This window comes from Rhinoraja longicauda, chromosome 9 (assembly GCF_053455715.1).
Source record: "Rhinoraja longicauda isolate Sanriku21f chromosome 9, sRhiLon1.1, whole genome shotgun sequence".
Taxonomy (NCBI): Eukaryota; Metazoa; Chordata; class Chondrichthyes; order Rajiformes; family Arhynchobatidae; genus Rhinoraja; species Rhinoraja longicauda.
In genome coordinates, this window is record NC_135961.1 from 19,720,260 (window position 1) to 19,743,909 (window position 23,650).

General features: G+C 40.7%; 1 protein-coding gene across 10 annotated transcripts in view; it reads right to left on the reverse strand.

Moving 5' to 3' along the window:
- The window catches only part of esrrga (estrogen-related receptor gamma a), a 248,388-nt gene extending 228,221 nt beyond the window's left edge, over window positions 1–20,167 (reverse strand). Inside the window, exons 1-4 of one of the 10 annotated variants that reach the window (XM_078404910.1) lie at window positions 17,864–17,991; window positions 16,363–16,407; window positions 13,236–13,311; window positions 13,034–13,123 (exon numbers count right to left, since the gene is read on the reverse strand). Coding sequence is in view for 2 of the 10 variants with exons in the window: in XM_078404907.1 (XP_078261033.1) it covers window positions 16,363–16,407; window positions 17,608–17,611 (49 nt within the window). In the remaining 8 variants the exon portion in view is untranslated. Of the gene's footprint in view, window positions 1–13,033; window positions 13,124–13,235; window positions 13,312–16,362; window positions 16,408–17,071; window positions 17,343–17,607; window positions 17,728–17,863; window positions 18,000–20,068 lie in introns of those variants that run through there. The other 9 variants (XM_078404914.1, XM_078404912.1, XM_078404911.1 and 6 more) reach the window with 9 other exon arrangements.
- Window positions 20,168–23,650: the final 3,483 nt, after the last annotated feature.

The following is a 23,650-nucleotide window of genomic DNA, read 5'->3' on the forward strand; positions in this document are numbered from 1 at the left end:
GGACTGGACCAGTAAAACTGATGGACATCCAACAGTACATTTTCTGATCCATCAGAATTAGTTTGGAATTATTAGAGAATTTGCATATATGACTACTTTGGGTTTTTGCTGATCTACTTTTAAGATCAAATCAAAATCGTGCATACAATATGTACAAACATGTTTGCTCCCACTCATACTCCCAACCTTCAACATGATTAGAAATAAGTACCTCTTCCAGCATTTCTACAGCAGAGATGGTATATTAACGATATTTAAAAAATGTTTGGTCCAGGGCAATGACTTTAAATATTGGTATTGCAAAATATGTTGCTCTTTCAACATTTTTCTACGCACTCAACTTCATTATGGCACATGAAAATCATGGTCAAAGGAGTATGCAGTTTAAAAAAAAATGTTTATCAAGGCTATATATTTTTCAAATAAGGAAATAAACCCATCTGAAACATTGATGCAAATAATGCCATAATTAACACAGCAAATAAAATACCAATAAGAAAAGATTTTAAATTATTTGCTCTTTCCAAACAAGAAGCAGGATGAATTGGTTTTCAGATGAGATGTGAATGACAATAATGCAGTACATGAAACTTTAAGGTTTAAAAAAAACTCCCAGTGTCTTTGGGAGCAGAATGGGTTTCACAACTGGTGTGCTCATCTGACCTTATACCTGCAAGGAAGACCCCAATATGTGAATTTCATGAATAAAACTTAAGTGGGCAATTAGTCAGCGCAATTCATGTTATTCACAAGTTCACGTTCACAAGTTATAGTAGAATTAGGCCATTCGGCCCATCGAGTCTACTCCACCATTCAATCATGGCTGATCTCTGCCTCCTAATCCCATTTTCCTGCCTTCTCCCCCATTTAGAACAGAGATGAGGAAGAACTTTTTCAGTCAGAGAGTGGTGAAGGTGTGGAATTCTCTGCCTCAGAAGGCAGTGGAGGCCAGTTCGTTGGATGCTTTCAAGAGAGAGCTGGATAGAGCTCTAAAGGATAGCGGAGTGAGGGGGTATGGGGAGAAGGCAGGAACGGGGTACTGATTGAGAGTGATCAGCCATGATCGCATTGAATGGCGGTGCTGGCTCGAAGGGCTGAATGGCCTACTCCTGCACCTATTGTCTATTGTCTATTGTCTATTCTAATCAAGAATCTGTCTATCTCTGCCTTAAAAATATGCATTGACAGCCTCCACAGCCCTGTGCCAATGTGTTCCATAGATTCACCACCCTCTGACTAAAGAAGTTCCTCCTCACCTCCTTTCTAAATGAGAGCCCTTTAATTCTGAGGCTATGACCTCTGGTCCTAGACTCTCCCACCAATGGAAACATCCTTTCCACATCCACTCTATCTATGCCTTTCATTATTCTGTAAGTTTCAATGAGCCCCCCCCCACAAACTTCTAAACTCCAGCGAGTACAGGCCCAGTGCTGTCAAATGCTAACCCACACATTCCTGGATTCATTCTTGTAAACCTCCTCTGGACCCACTCATCCTTCCTCAGATATGGGGTCCAAATTTGCTCACAGTACTCCAAACATGGCCTGCCCAGCACCTTATAGAGCTTCAGCATTACATCTCTGTTTTTGTATTCCAACTGACTGGCAACTCACCAGATGGGATCCCAATTTTACAGCCAGTGCCTCTTAACAGGGACATTGATTTTGGCTGCAGAGAACTATCAATGGTCAACATCAAGCGTGGAAGTCATAAGAGTCGTGCAGATCCTGCTTTAGAGATATTGGTGAAAGGGGCGAGTAAGAGATGTAACATTTTCCAACTAGCGGGCGATAGCAAAATTTCAAAGTTAGTTGCTCGACTCAAATGGGCAAAGTCACACATGGGGGACATGATTCAGGGTTCAATAAACCTACAGTGATAGCCAAGTTAAACCTTCTGACTCACATTGTTCTGAGATTCACTTGCATTCCCTTCATGTAAAATCACCACAGGCGCAGGAGGACATTCATCACATTGAAATCATGCACTGTCAAAAAAAGGAGCTATTACTATTAAGAGCTAGCTATCTAACTGCAAATCCCACCCCTCTCTCCCCCTAACCCCCACACTCTTCCCACCACCTAACCAGTGCCCCACCTGGATGCACTGATTTCTCCCTCGCCCTCCCCTTCTACCTGCATTCTTTCCTCCAGCTTCACAAATCACAACTCTTCAGTCCTTCTGTCTTTTTGTCTCTGGCCTTTGTCCACCCTCTGCTTAACAAACCCCCCCCCCCCCCCCCCCCCCCCCCCAACCCTCACCTGTATCAACCTATTAACCTGCCTTCCTCTCTTCCAGATTTCTTTCCCATCCTCTCCACCCAACCTCGTAATAATCAGTCTGAAGAGGGGTCCCGACCTGAAAAGTAACCCATCCATGTTCTCCAAAGATGCTACCTGACCCGCTGAGTTACTCCAGCGCTATATGACATTTTTTTGCTATTAAGAATGATCTCACTTTCAATATCTTGGTTTGTAATTCCAGAGGTTAAAGCTCTTCGTAGACATATTCAGATACTTTTTAAGAATGATAAGTGTTTCTGTCTCTTCTACTCTTTCAGACAATGAGTTCCAGTCCATTTGTATGCTTGTAGAAATTCAACGGCATACAAGTGTAAGAAAGCCAGGGATATAAAATGACTTAAGAGTCAGCATATCATCTGGAGATGCTGCCTAGACCCGCTGAGTTACTCCTGCACTTTGTGTCTATCTTTGATATAAACCAGCATCTATAGTTCCTTCCTACACAACTTAAGAGGCAGTTAGCTAGAATCTAACCTTGTATCCCACTCTGAACGGTCAGCAATTGATGCAAACCTTGTAAACAGAACTAGGTCCCTTGTTGAGTGCTTGTGCACACAGTCTGAGACAACAGTGGATTCTGGCTGCAACTTGTGTGTTGAGAGCATGCAACCAAACATGGATTGAGTGTCTGCCACAAGATACCTCAGATAGTTTTAGAGATTCAGAAATTATTTTGGTAAAAGATAAGAAATCTAGCTTCTTGGTATTGGCAAGCAGCATCTCACCCAACATACAAGGGTTGGTGATTGGAAGCTTCAAAATCATATCTATCACACTTAGGTCATGGAAATAGCAATGGCAGTGTTGAGGCTCAGGCCCATCTATGGCTTTGGTTTCTGATCCAGGCACAGGCTGACAACATACCTATTCTTTGGCTAGCTTATTAATCGCAGCTGTTACTGATCTCAGACAACGTTGTTCGGAAACAGACCGGTTCAGAGTCCTTTAAAGAGTCAAGAGAGTCAAGGGTGTTTTATTGTCATATGTCCCAGATAGTTCAATGAAATTCTTACTTGCCCACCATAAAGTTACCCACCATTGAGATTTCAATTCCCTCCAGGTAGATTTCATGTTACATTCTATATCTCCCTATTGGCTACATTGCAAGTTCGTTAGAATGGGTCATGTGTACAGAGAGCAAACACTGGGATCACACAAAAATGATTTGCAGATGGACGCCAGTGTATGTCAAATTGCCTAATCTAAACGGGAAATGGTAGGGGTAGCAAAGGTACAATTAGCTTTTCAGTTCACTTGTTGCTTTCATAATATTGATACGGGAGGACATTAACATTTTGCAGCTGTGTAGGAAGGAACTGCAGATGCTGGTTTACACTGAAGGTCGATATAAAATGCTGGAGAAACTCAGTGGGTCAGGCAGCATCTCGGGAGAAAAGGAATAGGTGACGTTTCAGGTTGTGACACTTCTTCAGCTGTCATACAGCTGACAGGTGTTGATCTGGTGAGCATTAGTGCTGGGTCAAATGGACGGAAGATAGCTAGTGTTCAGAGCAGGGATATTCATTAGATTCTTTTACAATAATTTGCTGCTTTATTGCTCTGTTAGTTCCCTGTACTGCCTGGTCATGTTCTACTGCTTTCTCTGACTATTCATCCTGTCGATCATCTTCCTGCTCCAATTCAACATCCAAAGGTCTCGGCAGAACAAGTGCCCTTTGATAAAGTGCATTAAGAAGCATGCAGCTATGATGAATTTCAAAATTAATTCTGGGGTACAGTGGTAGACTTCTTGCAATGTATGCAAAATGCTGCAGACAGAGCCAGCATAGGCTCTGTACTAGAAACAAAGAACTGCAGCTGCGGGTTTGTACCAAAGATAGACACAAAGTACTGGAAGAACTCAATGGGTCAGGCAGCATCTCTGGAGAATGGATGATGTTTCAGGTCGGGACCCTTCTTCAGACAGGAATCTGAAGGAAGGTCCCAACCTGAAACATCACCCATCTTTTTTCTCCAAAGATGCTGCCGGACCCATTGAGTTACTCCAGCACTTTGTGTCTAAATAAGCTCTGTACTCTTACACTCTGTGCCTGTACTAGATGGCTGACGGGTTTCTCAGTGCAGTTGAGCTCAGTATCTAAGCCCACCTTCCTGACAGAAAGGAAGGGTCAATAAGTGAGAAAATACATCTGGCCTTGCAAAGGCCAGCCAGCCACTTGTTGGTTCAGATGTTAAGGAGTGGGTGTTAAGGGCAGGCATACTGTACATTATAACTACAACCAGGAAGCTGTGCACAGGCTCACTGCATGTGGCTAAAACAATTTGTACATTGAATGAATTGAAGATACATCCATGCAATTATGTTTTGTACCTGCAGGAACTCAGCAATGCCGGGAAATCAAAATACAGTTACATTATGCAGAAATAATAAACTGCCAGGGACCTCAGCAGCATTGGTGGAGGCAAGGGATTAGCCAACACCTCGAGTAGAGAGCCTTCATTAAGACTGAGAGTGCAAAGGGAAAATAGTCAATATAAAAACGTGAGATGGGGGTTAGACAGAGACCGTTAGGTGATAGTTGGCACCTGATGAGAGGGGAATGGGGGTGGATAATGGACATATGGAGAAAGAAGGAACTGCAGATGCTGGTTTACAAAACAAGAAGGCACAAAGTGCTGGAGTAACTCAGCGGGTCAGGCAGCATCTCTGGAGAAGATGGACGGGTGACGTTACAGATTGGGACACTTCAGACTGGAGCCAAGTGGGGGAAGGAGTAGGGGAGTATTGGTGAGGCAGAGGTGGGTAAGTGATAGGTCTGCTTTTTTCTAGGACCCTCTTCAGTGGAGGACATCAGTGAGCTGTTCACTACATCACACACAGTGTGTGGTGCCTGTCAAGTCACCACATCCACAACAAGCCAACTAATGTAATCAACAACTTTGAAGAAAAAGGTGTAAATGTTCCATAATTATGATTTGTCATGTTCGCTTTTTGTCGCACACATTAATGACTTAGACTGAAATGTATGGGAGAAAATTAAACAAAAGAGGCGATAGAGTTGAAACTGAGGATGAAACCATTTGGACGGCTGGGGGGGGGGGGGGGGGGGGGGGGGTGGAGGGGTGGATGGTTGATGATCCTTGGGCCATTTGGACAGAGTATCAGCAATTTGAATTTAATCTGGAAAAGTGTGTGACAAAGCACTGCATCATGACAAGGGACCCCCTCGTCATGTTGAAATGTTTTGGGAGTATATTGAGAGGCATGGAGAAAGAGAGAGGCTTTTGTATGGATAATACATATAGGGTGATAAGGCAGCTCAGGTCAATAAGGTAGTTAAAAAGGCAAGAAGGATGCTTCCTATTACTAGTCAAGGTTATTCGAGCAAGGAGGTTAAATTCAAACTGTACGCAGCACCACAGCTTCAGTACTCCATACAATTCTGCACATCACATTACAGTAAAGTTTTGATTGCACTGGAGGGAGTGCAATGGAGACCTGCGAGGATGTTGTCAAACCTGTTATATTTGGCTATTAAGAATCATTGAATAAGCTGGCTTAGTCTTTTTATAGCAGAAAAACTTGAGGGGACATAATTGATGTGTATAATGTTATGAGTGGCCTGGAGAGGGAAGGGCCTGTTTCCCTCGGCTAAAGATGTGTAAATAAAGGACGTTGGTGTAAAGCAACTGGTGGAAAGATGAAATAAGATAATGATCTTTCACGCAATGAGTGGAAGGGGTAAGGAACTCAATGTCTGAAAGAGTGGTAGAGGCAAAAAATACTCATCATAGTAACAATTTGGATTTATATTTGAACACTTGTGATCTGTACAACTACAGATCAAAAGCTGGAAATGTTGGAATTGGTTCAGGAAGCTCATTTGTGGCCGGTGCAGTCATGGGGTGAATATTCTTTTGTTTACTGTGATACTATGATTTGTTTTGGAGGGTAACAAATGCACTAGTAAATGGGTGACTCATGCAGTGCATTTGTTTACTGTGTATGTAAACGCCACTTCCTAGTACCCTTTATGATTTCCTTCAAATATGTGAAAAAGATCACAACTCCTATATCACATTACATTTAAAACTAACAAATATCAAATCACAGAATCATACAGCACCAAAACAGGCCCTGAAACCCAACTTGCCATGCTAGATCCTAGGGTGACGGAGGAACTGAAGGAAATCCACATTAGGCAGGAAATGGTGTTGGGTAGACCGATAGGACTGAAGGCTGATAAATCCCCAGGGCCTGATGGTCTGCATCCCAAGGGTACTTAAGGAGGTGGCGCTAGAAATTGTGGACGCATTGGCGATAATTTTCCAATGTTCTATAGATTCAGGATCAGTTCCTGTGGATTGGAGGGTAGCTAATGTTGTCCCAGAAAGGTGGGAGAGAGAAAATGGGAAATTATAGACCAGTTAGTCTTACATCAGTGGTGGGGAAGATGCTGGAGTCAATTATAAAAGATGAAATTGCGGAGCATTTGGATAGTAGTAACAGGATTGTTGCGAGTCAGCATGGATATACGAAGGGGAAATCATGCTTGACTAATCTTCTGGAATTCTTTGAGGATGTAACTAGGAAAATTGACAGGGGAGAGCCGGTGGATGTGGTGTACCTCGACTTTCAGAAAGCCTTCGACAAGGTTCCACATAGGAGATTAGTGGGCAAAATTAGGGCACATGGTATTGGAGGTAGGGTACTGACATGGATAGAAAATTGGTTGGCAGACAGAAAGCAAAGAGTGGGGATAAATGGGTCCCTTTCAGAATGGCAGGCAGTAACTAGTGTGGTACCGCAAGGCTCGGTGCTGGGACCGCTGCTATTTACAATATACATTAATGACTTGGATGAAGGGATTAAAAGTACCATTAGCAAATTTGCAGATGATACAAAGCTGGGTGGTAGTGTGAACTGGGAGGAAGATGCTATGAGGTTGCAGGGTGACTTGGACAAGTTGTGTGAGTGGGCGGATGCATGGCAGATGCAGTTTAATGTGGATAAGTGTGAGGTTATCCACTTTGGTGGTAAGAATAGGAAGGCAGAGTATTATCTGAATGGTGTCAAGTTAGGAAAAGGGAACGTACAACGAGATCTGGGTGTCCTAGTGCATCAGTCACTGAAAGGAAGCATGTAGGTACAGCAGGCAGTGAAGAAAGCCAATGGAATGTTGGCCTTCATAACAAGAGGAGTTGAGTATAGGAGCAAAGAGGTCCTTCTGCAGTTGTACAGGGCCCTAGTGAGACCGCACCTGGAGTACTGTGTACACTTTTGGTCTCCAAATTTGTGGAAGGATATTCTTGCTATTGAGGGCGTGCAGCGTAGGTTTACTATGTTAATTCCCGGAATGGCAGGACTGTCATATGTTGAAAGACTGGAGCGACTAGGCTTGTATACACTGGAATTTAGAAGGATGAGAGGAGATCTTATCGAAACGTATAAGATTATTAAAGGGTTGGACAAGTTAGAGGCAGGAAACATGTTCCCAATGTTGGAGGAGTCCAGAACAAGGGGCCACAGTTTAAGAATAAGGGGTAGGCCATTTAGAACTGAGATGAGGAAAAACTTTTTCAGTCAGAGAGTTGTGAATCTGTGGAATTCTCTGCCTCAGAAGGCAGTGGAGGCCAATTCTCTGAATGCATTCAAGAGAGAGCTAGATAGAGCTCTTATGGATAGCGGAGTCAGGGGGTATGGGGAGAAGGCAGGAACGGGGTACTGATTGAGAATGATCAGCCATGATCACATTGAATGTCGGTGCTAGCTCGAAGGGCCGAATGGCCTACTCCTGCACCTATTGTCTATTGTCTATAAGATCCCCTCTCATCTTTTTTGAGTTCATTAAATTTATAAAACTGACATTTCTTTTTTTTCCTACGGCCCTCAGAATATTCTCCAGTAACTTGCCTACTGTTAGGTTCACTGATCAATAGTTCCCAGGCATTTCCTTGCAGCCCTTATTAAATAGAGGCACAACACGAGCCAGCCCCCAGTCTTCTGGCACCTCACCTGTGTCTAATTATGATTCATATATCTCAGCCAGGGGTCCTGAAATATCTCCTCTAGCTTCCAACACAGTCCTCAGATATATCTGATCAGGACTGGGAGATTTATCTACCTTCATATGCCTTAGCACATCCAACACCTGCTCAACACTAATATGGACTATCCTCAAGACATCTCCTTCTTAATTGTTAACCGTATGTTTGTGTTGTCATTTGTGAGTGGAGCACCAAGGCACATTCCATGTATATGCACATACTTGGCCAATAAAAATATTCATTCATTCATTTAACTCTTCCAAGTTCCCCAGTCTTCACGTCTTTCTCATGGTAAAAAGAGAGGAGAAATACCCATTCTCAAAACGAGAGAAATAGAGAAATACACAATATCCTCTGAAGCTCCACACAAAGATGGCCATGTTAGTTTCTCAGGGGCCCTATTCTCTCTCCAGTCAACTTTTTTCCCTTAATGTACGTATTACATTTTTCTTAATATTATCAGGTTTATATTGCAATTTCTCATTAATCCTATCAAATGGTGACACTTGATGCACCATTAAATTTTATCTATCACACTTCTGCCCATTCCACCAACATGCCCATCTCTCCTTGAAGTCTATTGCCATTCTCCCCATTGTTCACTATATCCCCACTTTACGTCATCGATAAATTAAGACATTCTGTCCTCTACACCCAAATCCAAATCATTGTCACTCTTTTCTCCATGCCTCTCGCTTTTTAAAAAACTTTTCCTTCAAACTTAATGCTATTAGCATGGTTCTCTCTTGTAAATCTCCTTCTAAATACAAGTAACTGCACTTTTGGCTTTCAAACACATCTGTATTGGAATTTGTGGCAAATCAAATGACTAAAAATATAGGCATATAAGAATACATCTAGAATTTGTTTTCCTAATGGAGGCTAATACAGCACAAACCATCACAATATTTTGCTCTCTGGGAAAAGCACCATTTTAATTACTAATAGACGACAAAATATCAATAGTCGATGACTGAAGTTCTTCAAAGTCATGTGTACTTATGGTCACCTTTACAAAAAAAACCTCCACTTCATTGTAGTCCAACATTACAGACCAGACTCACAGTATACAACATAATCTATTCCGTGTAGGAAAATAACTGCAGATGCTGGTTCAAAACGAAGGTGGACACAAAATGCTGGAGTAACTCAGCTGGTCAGGCAGCATCTTAGGAGAGAAGGAATGGGTGATGTTTCGGGTCGAGACCCTTCTTCAGATGTCAGGGGAGGGGGAGGGACAAAGATAGGATGTAGACAGGAAGACAGTGGGGGAACTGGGAAGGGGAGGGGAAAGAGAGGGACAGAGGAACTATCTGAAGTTAGAGAAGTCAATGTTCATACTGCTGGGGTGTAAACTGCCCAAGCAAAATATGAGATGCTGTTTCTCCAATTTGAACTGGGCCTTACTATGACAATGGAGGAGGCCCATGACAGAAAGGTCAGACTGGGAGTGGGAGGGGGAGTTGCTGAGCCACCGGGAGATCAGGTTGGTTAAGGTAGACTGAGCGAAGGTGTTGTGTGAAACGATCGCCGAGCCTGCGTTTGGTCTCGCCGATTGACAAAGTTGACATCTGGGTCAAAGGATACAATAGATGAGGTTGGAGGAGGTGCAGGTGAACCTCTGCCTCATCTGGAAAAACTGTTTGGGTCCTTGGATGAAGTCGAGGGGGGAGGTAAAGGGACAGGTGTTGCATCTACTGCGGTTGCAGGGGAAAGTACCTGGGGAGGAGGTGGTTTGGCCCATCATCTGGGATATTGTTCACTCCCTGTGGCAGGTGTATAGGCATTGGAATGTGGAAAAGCAGAGTTAGATGTACCAAAAGGTGTTTATGTATGCTGATCGCAAAATATCCTAGGGTTACAATGGCATGTGTGTCCATGCAATATACATGCAATGGCTCCTGCTGTGGCCAACTGAGTAAATGTGCTACAAGGCCAAAATAGACCTTTAATTGTGGGGGTTATAATATGTGCTTTAATCGTCTATTGTGCATAAATGCGTAATTAAATTGGTAGTGCCTCAACATGGTGATGAGAAAATGGCTGCTGAGATCCAACCAAGAAGGTACTAAACAAACACACTCATAAATTGAGAATTAATATTTTTGCCGGGTTGACTAATATATATTTGGTCAACAAGTAATTCAACTGTGGAGTGATGGAATATAAACTGAAAAGCCATGGCTTCCCAGGCAATGAGATTCCAAGCTCTGCTGGAGTGTCTGGGGGAAACTCCGGAGACAAGAGAGAGGGGAAAAAAAGGAAACAAAAAGATCCAAAGTCAAACTCATGCAGACTCCTAGCAGGTGGCTCATTCTTTACTTGACACCATTAGCCGAAGCCAGGAAACAAATCACCTAGTCTTCTGCAAATAAAAGTGTTGCATGCCATGTAGGGATAAGCAAATCAATATGCTTGTACAAAAAAACAAGACAAAAACTGTTTTAGACATTTCTTAAATTCTGTAGGAAAAGTCACTTTTACAACACCCACATTCTTGTTTCATATCAAAGTGAAAATGCTGCCCTATCCACCAATATCACTCCTTCATTATCAGCAGCTGGCTACTGTGCAGTTTTCGCAAACTGCTTTAAAAATATTGTATTCTTTTCCAGCTTTAACCTGTGCAAACAGCATACGCAGTGGAACTGAAATGAGAAGCGGTGAGTGCCAAAAATGTATCAGAGAAGGTCAGGAAAACTACAGCCTATCTGGAAACAACGTACTAACTCAGAGATATGCATCTTAAATCATGCTAAATTACATGCTTCATGCTGGTGGCTCAGTCATGGGAAATTATCGAGCTACGTGATGTCTCATTTGTTTTTTAACACATTATGCGATATTACTGAAGAAAAGCTCATACATGTGTTTATATAAATATTGCTCTCATGCTTTACATTTTGTCTAAATAATAGGGAAAGATTAACTATATATCACTTTTTCTTTATGAGTGTTAGAGAAGTATACCATTTAGCGATATGTTATGCATTCATCGCAGACTGTTTTCGATGACTATAAATATGTTTGCCCTTTACACTGAGCCTGCCTGAGGGATTAGCAAACCCCCAAAAGTTCAGTTGAATATTATCCGAATGTACATCTCTGCTCGAATAAAGTAGTTAAGCAGCCTGCAGTGTAGTGTGATTGCTTCTGGTCTATTGATAATTTTCCCAAAAATTCATTTCTAATTCCAAGAATCCGAATCCACTTATTAAAACCCGACATGGATTGCCTAATCCAAATGGCCTGTTTCCATGTCGTAACTACTATATATTTCTATGTATTATAATTTCTAAGTATCAAATATTAGTTTCCGTAGTCACTTCAGTTGCACCCAATGTTGCAATACTGATATTAGCACCGCACTTATCCAATTTAAGAAATGACATATCTTTTTTTTCGGTCTATTAATTTAAAATATTTAAAAGTAATCCTCACAAAATTTGCTTCATCGCACACCCTGCTCTGTTACGTGGAAGAATGGGAAAACAGAATATTACAAGTATTCAAGAAATAAATGCAAACTGCATAATTTTTGCATTATCGCCACCATTTCTGTTAAATGCAAAATCCAAAGACATAATCCAACTAAAGGAGCCCAGCGTGGAATTTAAATCTCTCTAAATAGATAATAGTGGTTGAATTGAGTTGATTGGCAATCTTTATCAGCGTTAGTTATTGTTTCTACTAACTTTAAAGTTGTCAGTTGATATGCTCTTTTCACTTCAATGACCCAGCCCTGTAAAACATTTTAATTCTACTTGCACTGTTTTAGTATTTATCTTTAGTTTGCACTGGGCACTTCTGATCCGTAGATGCAATCTAACCTTTCTTGTCAGGAACGCCAAATATTATCAATGCCTACCTTTAGTCGAGTTAGCGTAACAGTGAGGAAATGATCTCAGTCTGGTTTTTTTTCTACTTGCAAGCTGATTTTACTTTGAAAAAACCTCAGTCTTTAGACAGAGGCAAAGTATGAGCGTCGCTCCTAAGTAGAATTCCACCCCATGTCCCACTAGAGTAGTTGTTGTACCGCAGAATTCTAACCTCATTATGGCATTTCGTAGATTAATTAATTTGAGAAACAAACATAATTTAAAAAGAATCACCTGATATGTATTCAAAGTGTGTAGTGTCGGGATGCATCATTGATATTTCTAAAATATTACTGCACCAACGTATGAACTTGATGCAACCAAAGTCAATCAAAACATAACTATGTTCTCTGTAATGTAAGTGGAAGAATGATTTATCACAATACTTAATAATCTAACGGAGATTTCTAAAGTTCTGACTGACTATGCCATGACAGGTATAGGCGACCTCAGAAGAATGTGTAAGATAGTAGGAAAGAAACACAAAGCTTTCACTTCTTGGCCATTGATCTGAAACTAGCCCAAACAAGGAAGGTCAAATGTCACTGAGTTAACAACTCAAATGAAATGAATGTAATTAATCTCAAACCAGACCAAAGCAAGTGTGACCCATGCATAAAGCTATCCATAAAGTGGAACTAAACTGTCAGCATCACCTAAAAGTCAGAAGTACATCTGATATGAAAAGTGAAGACGTTTAAGTTCATCAAATAGAAAGTCATTCTTACGAAGTTAAAGGCACATTGAAAGGATATGACATTTCATAAACCACTCCTAATTTAAATTGTATGATTCATTTAAAAATTACAGTTTGAAAAAGAATGAAGGTCATAATTGACTCACCCTGTTATAAGCATGCACTGCTTCTGACAGTCAGGGACTCTAGTCCATTCCACTTTCTACAAAAGGCCACTATAGAGTACCAACAACCTTCTGTGAGAAAACATAGGTGAGGGTATGGGGATTAGAATTAAAAAATGAAGTATTTCTTTATAAAATCTGAATTATTTGCTTTCAGAGGAAGTGCTATGAAACTACTGTAAACCTGATGTATAACTTCACATAGTGGGTAACTTGAATAATATCTTCTTAGGATAGTTTGCAGGCTCTACGCTTCATATCTATTAAAAAAAACAAGTAGAATTACACCATAGCACTGGACAAGAAGTAGTCTTAAAGTAACAGAGCTAAATCAAGTAGCTGCATAATATATATTTGTTTACTTAAAGCTCCAAATAAAGATTGTTACCTTCTGGTTATATTCAGACAGACTTATGTCATTAAGGCTAAGTGCTCCAAATTCAGGAAGAGTGACTCCAAAAAGTGTCAGCCATTTTAATTGCCAGATTGCTGTACAGTTTACAGTGTAATTGCAGTACACATTTCTGACACAATGTTTTCAAGTAAGCAAAATGGAATAATAGCAAAATTATATCATGCTGACAAAAATGCCAAATCGTGCAATCTCTCCAAATCAAAATGCTTGCTAAGCACTTCACATGAAGAGTTTGCCCTTTGAATATCGTCTTGTTTCCTGACATATTTATTTACCAAAAACTATGTTTATATTCCTCTGAAGACTCCAGGCATCAAATTAAAATTAAAAAAATTGTAGGATTCAATTCTGAGGTATAACCGCAAAAGAGTAAACAGAACATTTAGTAGAATCATTGATTACGAACCTTAAAATCAATGGATTGACCCTAGTATGCAGCCTTACATTTAATTTTAAACCTAAAATTTCACTAGAGCATCTAACCATAAAACCTAAAATAACAATTTGAACCCTTAAAACCTAACCCGAGTTACAACTCAATTACTTCACGACGCCTGAGGCAAACATGTTCAGTCTAATGAATCAAGATATCCCAGCTGCTAGGGTGGAATGGAAGGGGAAAAAAAATTAGAAATGCATTACCTGATTTTTAAATGTAAAACATGCACTCACAATGGGTACGTTCTGCAAGCATTTTATTTTGAAAAGCTAAATAAAATAATATCCCTCAGAAACCCATCTCAGTTCCAAAGCACTTTCTTTTGCAGATGAACTTACTTCACCTGGCCTGCTGCAGGTTCGCTGACAAGTGAGTAAGGTGTCCTCTGGAGAAACAATGGGCATTCTTGTCTAAACTTCAAGTTAAACCATCCGATTCTTTAGTTACTGCTAAGGAACACCAACAACTGGATGCACAAAATCATAAAATCTTTACAATACAGAGAATTTTTCAGCCTATCGTGTCTATGCCAGTCAAAACAAGAAATATCCAATCCAATCCCACCTTTCAGCACCAGGTCAGAAGTCCTGTCAATCTACTTTGTGTACTTTCAGGTATTTCTCAAATTTCAGGTATTTCTGTCTCTTAACTCCTTTCAGACATGAATTCTGGATCCCAGCTTACACCACCTCCCATTGAGTGAAAATATTTTTCCTCTTCTTCCTTCTAATCATTCTACTATTTGCTTTACGTGTATTTACTTTGGCCCATAATCCGGCTGCAGGACAAATTGGTCCTTCTTACCTACTCTTCCTTAACCATTCACAATTTTAAAAACTTCAATTAAATCTCCCCTCTGCTGCCTCTCTTCCAAAGAAACCTATGCTAGCTTGTTCAATCTATCCTCACAGCAAAACATTATCGAGTTCTGGCAACATCCTCATATATCTTCTCTGCATCATCTCCAATACAATCACATTGTTCCTGTAAAGTGGTGGTCAGAAATGAATGTAGTATATATGAATGATTATAAATGAATGAGTCTGAAGAAGGGTCTCGACCTGAAACGTCACCCATTCCTTGTCTTCAGAGATGCTGCCTGTCCTGCTGAGTTACTCCAGCATTTTGTGTCTATCTGCAGTATATAGGCTCTGGTCTAACTGGTGGTGTATGCAGTTCCAGCATAACCTCTCTGCCTCGGCTAACGTCATCCTGTCCTGTTATCTTACACGATCAGTTGACATGCACTCCAGTGCTTCCCTATTTCCGACCAATATTGTTTTCAAGATTACGAACATTTACGTATGAATAAAGCAAGCAACCTATTTAGACTTCAATAAACAAGCCTTATTTTGTATTCCTCGCGATATATTTTGTTTACAGGTAACAAGGATCAGAAACTTAATTGCGGTACTAATTGCAAACTACCAGCTCCCAGGTAATCGGTTGGAATGCCTTAGAAGAAATTAGCTTGAATTTGAAAACTGATAAATTAAATAAAGGACAAGTTCATATAAGAACCAGTCAGACGATTTAACACATCAACACACTTCTGCTATTAGTGCAACATTATTAATACTTGAATCTTCTAAAGATCTACTTTAGTTTGAATTTATTTTGTGATTTCTTAGAAGATGTGAAATGATGCCATTAACATCATGACAGGTCATTTGTGTTTGATAATTCAGGGGATATTAGTTTGGAATTGATGCTAAAAATCCAATGTGATAACTGTAATAGTGACACAATAAATGATTTAAACATCATTCTACACTCCAACAATCTTGGACTGTGCGTCTTTAACACTGAAAGGGTTACAAATAAAAGAATTCAACAGTTTTTGTTTTAAGCACTGAACGCTATGGTTACCATTTGACATGCAATAGTTAAACTGTGTGCAGTTGTTGGATTTGAGGCAAGAATTTCTCAGAAAGCACAATGGATCTATCAACCTGTGTAACCAAGGAGAGGACATTTGATCAACTGACTGTAAGCACTGTATGATATTAATTGTGGGTCAAGCTTAAGACTTGTAGTGAGATTTGCTTTAATCCTCCATATAAGTGTTGTGCTCTGCAAGCACATTGGGATGAACTGAGTGAAAATCAAGTCATCTTGCCATTACTAAGTAAAAGTAATAGATAGGTTAAATATTAAACATGTCACAGCAATACCATCAACTTCATTTCAATGAAACGAGTAAGCAGACAGAATAAATATGCTGGATAAAGCGAGTGAACGGTCCTGTTACATTCACATAAATTCAAATAAAGCACAAAATACAATGGTATTATAACGATCTAAACAAACACCGGCAGCATTTCCTTGACAACACTGATGTCAACACCTATTCCGATAGACACACCATGACCCCGAGCTGTATCGTTACATGAAAATACAGAAAGAATGAATACACATGACTATTGTTTCTTTAAAATAATCTACCATAAAACTTACCAGTGCTGGCTCCTCTCTCTGACAAAATATCAGCAAAAGCGACACCTTTGAATGAAATAATGGTTAGGCAAAACTGACCTTATATAGTTACAACTATTCCTGGACTTTTAAAACATATATGCAAATACACTGTACATAAATGCAGACACGAAAATAAGAAAACAGCGTGGCTCAAAAGGCGAAGAGGGTCTTGTTTTAAATGGGGAAAGCGCACCCAGCATAACGTGGGTAAAGCAGAGACCTTGATTTGCAGGATCTGACTCTCAGACACTCTGCGTCACTATAAACACTAAAAGGCAATGGTATCAAATTTCAAGAGTGCCACTACGAGGGGTTTAAGTGGAGGGCGAGTTGAACCACTTGCATGTGACCGCATCCTATCAAGACAGTTTAAACGTAAACAAAAAGCCAGCCTCCTACTTCAAGTGTTTTTAAACTTATAGCTTTGCCAGTGAAAGGTGGTTTATGTGCTCCCAGGCCTTCTAAGCTTTTACTTGTATGTGCCCTAGAATCGTGTGTCTAAAGATGTGCAAATAAGTAATGAAAGGTGGTGGCAAATGCTTGCGATTGTCGCAGACACTCGTTGTCTGGGTTAAATCTAGTAGCAATCTCTCTCATGTGTATTACTGCATTAGGAGCTTGCATTGTGTACTGTTTGCTGCAACGTCCTAAGACACAACGGGCCCTTCAGTATAACGAGCGTATTCACCTCACTGACAACAACTTGGCCAAATCCACTGGAAATCTGCACTGCTCAGATGGTAGGTCTGGCTACACCTCACAAGTTACACAAGTGCCGTTTTCGGGCCGTCTCGTTAATTCGTTCCCGTGCTTGCCGACGCTTTATTGCCGCTAAATGTCTTGAGATACAGTAGGATAACTGATGTTGTTTCTTGCTGAGATAATGCGGCACGCCGGCCCAGCATTCAATGTGACTTTCCCCTTCTCTCCTTCGCTCTCTCTCTACCACACTGGCACATATACTTCCCTTTCTCCCCAGTATATACCTTCCTAACCCACACACATACATCCGCCTCTCGCACACAGGCACCTAAACTGTATATGGTCAGGAAACAAGCTATGTTAGCACGTAACGTGCTTCCTACCATCTGCCCCATGTGGTCACAACAAAACGGAACCAAGCAAGCAAAATAATAAAAAATTGCCACTGACGCGCACAGGATCCCCGGGCCTACAGTGGATCAGCTATCAAACCCGAGCATCTAGTCTCAGGACAAGACCTACACATGATTATCCTGCACCATCCTGCCCCTATCGCTCAGCCGCCGAGCCTGAGACGGGAGAGGATGGCAGGAACTTTGGAAGCCGAGGAGGACATGTACATGTCGGTCGCGGCCACTCCACTGGCAACCTTCTGCAAGGGTAACCTCTCTGCACAGCCGCTTTAATAGCAAAATCGCAAAACGGAGACTGGGAAAGAGCTGCGCGTCTCTCCTTTCCTCTCTCCCTCTCCAGCAAAGTGTGATTGATTTACGATTACCTTGGACAACCTCCCTATCAGAGCGAGAGCTGGTGCCGGGGGTTTATTTGGTGGTAGTTTAAAGTAAATGGAAGCCGACTACTTTCGCTTTAATGTCCACGCACGGGGTTTCGGAAACGCTGCAACCCTCTCTTTACAACACACACACACATACACACACACGCCTCCCTTTCCTGGCAACCCGTACTGGGGAAATCTCGGGGGGTGGCGGCCGTTGCAGCAGCCACAGCTCTGCCGGTGCATGAGAGGGCACCGAGGGGCAGCGGGTCAAGATAGGCGAGTGTGGTGTACGCCAGGGCTGTTTGGGGCTGCAGCACTGGGGTTTGGTGGATGAAATAAGCCTGGTGTAAGGGCAGTCATGTGATCCGCACACACCCGCCCGGCAATGCGCCCGTCCGTCCGTACTCAGCGTGACCCACAGCGTCACTCTCTCTCTCTCTCTCTCTCTCTCTGCCTTGCCTGCTTATTTTATCAATGACAAGTTGCAACAGACGGGACAAAATTCACCATCTCACGGCACTGGCTGGCGGGGCTCCAGACTGACAAGAAATGCGCACTGGAAGTCATTTTCCATCTGGGGTTTCTTTTTTTTAAGAAACCACATGATTAATTCAGCATCGTCCGGCGATAACTATGTCAATTTTATTTCCCCCCCCCCCCATATATTGATGTCATGTCAATTTCTCTTTTTTTTTGGTCTATATATATATATATATATATATATATATTTAGGTTTAACCCCTCCCACCCCCTCTTTAAAAAAAAAAAAATCTCTCTCCTACATAAAGGTTGACACTTCTCACTTCTCTTCTGGGACTTAATGTCCAGGTACAATTCAGGACTGGTAGATTCGGACCGGGAATGTAGCGAAGGCAAATCCTGATCTTCTGATAGAGCGCGCGTATGTGTGTGTGTGAGTGAGTGTGTGTGTGTTTAATTCGGGAATACCAGTGCATTAACAATGATGCTGATAGACCAAGCTGGTTGGGGAAGGGGAAAGGGGAAGGGGGGGTGGGGGGTTGATGTTATCAAAATGTTCTTAGAAGGGCATCAATTCGTCACGCGTTATTGAGCACTGTTATCAGTGACTGGTGTTGAGGGTGTGGTTTATTTTATTTACAGATCCGAGTTTATTTTTGAATTAATTAGACGCGCGCACCAGATATAATGGCAAGCGCCTGTTAAATTACCCCGAGGAAAGAGATGATTGCTTCGCATATTTGACAGCCGTATAATCACCGAAGTAACATCTAAAACTAAGTTTGAACGCATGACCTATTGTTTGCTTGATCAGAGAGAAATAGTTTGTGGGATGGCTGCATAATTCTTAGAGCAATTTTCAACCAATTGCTGTTGCCACTTTCGGTGGTGAAATGATTGCTAAACAAATGCTACTATTCTTTGTAGATCATCCCGACTATTAATTGCAAGACTTCAACCCGACTCGGCGATTTAACCTGTACTCGCGGTCTTTAAATTCGAACTTTAGAAATAATCGGGGGATTCCATTTATAATTTCTACATGTTTAATGTTTGAAACTGGTAACTGGACACATGGAGTTAATTACAATCGCGCAAGTAGAGGTGGCAGATAGTGTAAAAACGCCAAGGCACGTTTTGAAGTTGGATTTCAGTACTTGACATGATACGGCGAAATAAGATTGTTTTAAAATCACGGGTATATTTACAACAATCCCTGACCACTGTCGGCGGATATATCGCTACTAGTTCAGCATTGACGACTGAATATTTAATTTATAAGACTGAAAATTCCCTTCTCATTCTGTTTCGTTCTTAATTTAAATTGAAGGATGTCTCCTTACAGAGCGCGGCCAACATTTTTCATTGTCTTCAACGATGAGGAATAAAAAATATCGAATATTGAGTAATTCCACTCCAATTTCACATAACAGCAACCTTCATCTTATCCTAGCGATAGAGCACGGCAGATACTACAGACGTTTAGCATGCATTCCATCAATAAAATATGCATTATCTTGCTTCCTTCATGTGAAAAATTACTGGATGACACATTTGTCAAAATAGTAAGACGCGGAAGAATTCGTCATATATTGGGGTTTAAGCACGTCTATTTAAAAAAAACAGTAAAAGATCTTTAGAATCAAGAAATTACGTTGGACATATATATATATATATATAACAATAAGATATTTGGTGCCGAGATATAATTATTGAAGTACTCACATGGTTCGTGGCTGCAGCAAGATTGAGTTAATCACAGCTCGGGACCTTCCTCCTGGACTCAGCAATAGCAAATGGCCAAATAGCTGCACTCAACCTGACCACTTAGCAACTTCGGAACAGACAGAGAGGGGTAGACCAGTATTACCATCCCAGGCTCTGTAGCCTATAAATAGCCAACTTTTTGATTGATACAAGGAACAAATGAGAGAAGAATGCGTAATTTTGCGCATGAGCCCCCCTTCAAGTGAAAGCGAGAAATATAGAAAGGGAATCTACGGGGATGGATAGAATGTATGTATGTGTGTGTGTTTAAAAGAGAGGTGGGGGAGTGGGGAGTGGGGGGGTGGGTGGAGATTCTAAGACAGAGAAAGCCCCAAGCAGATCCACGCGGCAAACTTGTAGGGTTTGAAGGATTTGCTATTTATCTCAAAGCGCCCGCCTGACACACCTGAGGAGAGAGAGACCCAACTGTAAGGATAGGACAATTTGGCAGAGATCTGTGCATGTTTTCAGCTTTTAAAACTTACGGTAGGAAAGTGCACATTTAATTTTTATTAAATATGAGAACATAATAAACAAAATTTCCATCTCCTATTTGAGTTAGGTGTTGTCAAGAAAGTATTGAATCCGTTTGTGTTTCTCATGTTTTATACAAGATTTATAGTTAAGACCATCGTCCGTTCTTGAGTTGCAACGCCACAGCTTCTTTATTTAGTTTATGTCTTGCTACCTATCGCACTATTTAATTTTACCTTTAAATAAACGTTGTGTGCAGTTTGCGGAGTAGTTTGAGTAATTATTCTCTTGCAGACGAGTTAACCCGTTTAGGTTATGTGTTGGTCAAAGTGTACTTCGAAATCCTGCATTAGGTGTGTGATTTAAATGCTTGAGTTATGAAAATACAAATTCTTATGTTATGCGTACATTTCCCCCCCTCATTACTTCTCCCTTCCTATTTACAGTTGAATTGTGCCTTTATTGTTGCTTATGATATAAATGCTGTATTTCAAGAGCATCTGGGGATTTATTTAAAACTATATGTCTATTTCTCCATGTAGAATTAGAGATTATTTTCTTTCCCTTTCGACTCGAAAGGCTTTCCAGGCGCTGTAAGGGGGTGATGTGACTAGAAATCAGTCTTTGATTTATGCCTACCAGTCTGTTTCTGCACTGCATACATTTCCAATCTCATGCCCCATAAAATAATAACAAAGGGTCCGCATTAATCCGTCTGCAAGGCTGGCTTTGAAAACTCGTGTATATGCCTCAAAAGTTGAAGACTAATTTATCAACTTCCCACTTTTCCGCTGAATGTTCTAATTTCGACCACCTTTGCTTTTTTTATTGATGAGAATACTCACCTTTACCTGAAAGGGCTAATTCGGGGGGGGGAAATCAATACTTAAACGTTGCCGAAACCGTCTGACGATAATTTTACACTGCAGACCATCAAAAGGTATCTACAACAGCACGGGAACCCTATATCGCCAAGTAGTTACTTTGAAACAGGCTTCGCTGTATATCCTTGCCATTTAAAGGAGATAACATTGTGGGTATCGAGAGTGCCATTTTTTATGAAAACGTAGACTTGTCCATAAGTCATTAACTGTGAGTGAATCAGAGTTAAGTAAATTTGAATTTGAAAGTACGTTGTCTCTCAAATTTTAAAATTTAATAACAGTCGAGGGCCAGATGACATCGGGACGTTCTAAGTGCAAGGAAATTCAAGTCTCCCTGCTTCGCTCTGGAATATTAGTCCACCACTGTCTCGCACATATGCGCACACTCTTATTATGAATCTCAAGGCTAGAAATATAGAGATTAAGAAGTTTTTGTTAGAAAAGTGTACCACCTACAATCTTTATGACCAATGCAATTGTGATAAAACGATTGCTATCCTGAAAGAAATCTGACACTTTTAAAATCTGATATTGGGCATTCTTAAGAATGATTTGCATTCTTAAGCGCAATTTATTGAGACAAATTTGTTATATTATGTGAACTTAAAAGACTATTATGTTGTCACCAGATTCTCACATTAATACTAAATAACGTATGATATTCACTGCATGGAGGCAGTCTGTTCGCAATCTTTATCTATTAACCCTTTATTGACACACGTTTGACTGAGACACTGCCTCTGAAAGTATAATTCTGCTGTTTTGCCAGCGCAATTTTGAAACAAAAGAAGGACCGTATAATACAACATTGCCTGCGTGAAGGTGCTTAGATGGTGGGAATATTAATTTGATCCTCGTTATTTTTGATTGCGGGAGGGAGTTCACCGCCAACTGGAAACCCCGATGTGGAAAACAATGCACGTTGCTTAAAAATTAGCAATTTAGCTCAGGAAGCATCCTGTAAACAGGGCAGTTAATTGAGAATTGCTAAAGCTGTACAGTCACAATGTGTCTTTGAATTCTGAAAATAAGGTTGCTCAACACCCTCGTACACCGATGTCTGACTTTACAATAAAAATTTGGACACATTGCTGTATATGGTATTGATATAGGGCGGTTGTACCCTTCATCGGACATTTGGTTCAAAGAAGATACTAATTAAGACAGATGAAATATTACTGCAAAGTACCTAGCTTGTTTGAACCATTAACCTTGTAATAAACGTGCTTCAGAGATGAAGAAATCGAAATACTGTGTATTCGGTACTGAAGCTTGTGCTCATGCAGTCACGTCCGCTGTGATAATTTTGGGGGGGAAATTATTGATGATTCGGAAATCAAATGTACAAAACTTATAGAAACTTATGAATACTAATGTAAGGAATATTTTCTTCTTGAAGTAAATTTGTAATGGTCTACATCAGAGCGGCCGAAAACAATAGGAATGGAAACCACAGGTCCGACGTTACACGGGTTCTGCAAAGTCCGGAGAAAAGAAAAGTGCGACACAAAGTAGTGAAATCTTTAGAAACTAAGGCCAAGAACATAAGGTGGAGACGAGATACAGAATTATCATGCTGTGGAAGCTAGATGTGGAGATGTATAGAGATGGAGATGAAAACTGGATGCACTAAGTTATAAATTGCGATTTGAAAACAGAACGACCTCATGGTAACTAACGGGGTAGGGATGTAATTGTTAAAATAAATAACATACGATTAGCTATATGATAATAACTGATAATACACTTACGCAAAACACGGTGAATATTTCTGTTCAAAGAATCAATGGGAACGTTTTGGAATTCTTGTTTTAATTCTGTAGCACATTTGATAACAACGTTAGTGTGAGCTAAACTTACTTTTCCATGCATATTAGGCTGGTAATGTTAGCGCACATGGGGTGTGAAAAATCGGGGGAATGATTATGGATTCATTCCCGATGTCCCAATCTTCAAATTGTCGTTAAAGAAACGGAAATGTTTTATTTCGGCCGTTTTCATTTTGGCGCACGTCAACCGACAGTGTACCACCTGCATCGCTCACCTGAAGTTGCTGAAAGGTGAAATGTTACATGAATAGTGGCAGAAAGTCCCATATATATGGTTGATGTATGATTAAGTGCGTTTGCATGGTGCAAAGTACAAAATATATGTTACGTTTTAATTCAACAACTTCCAGCTA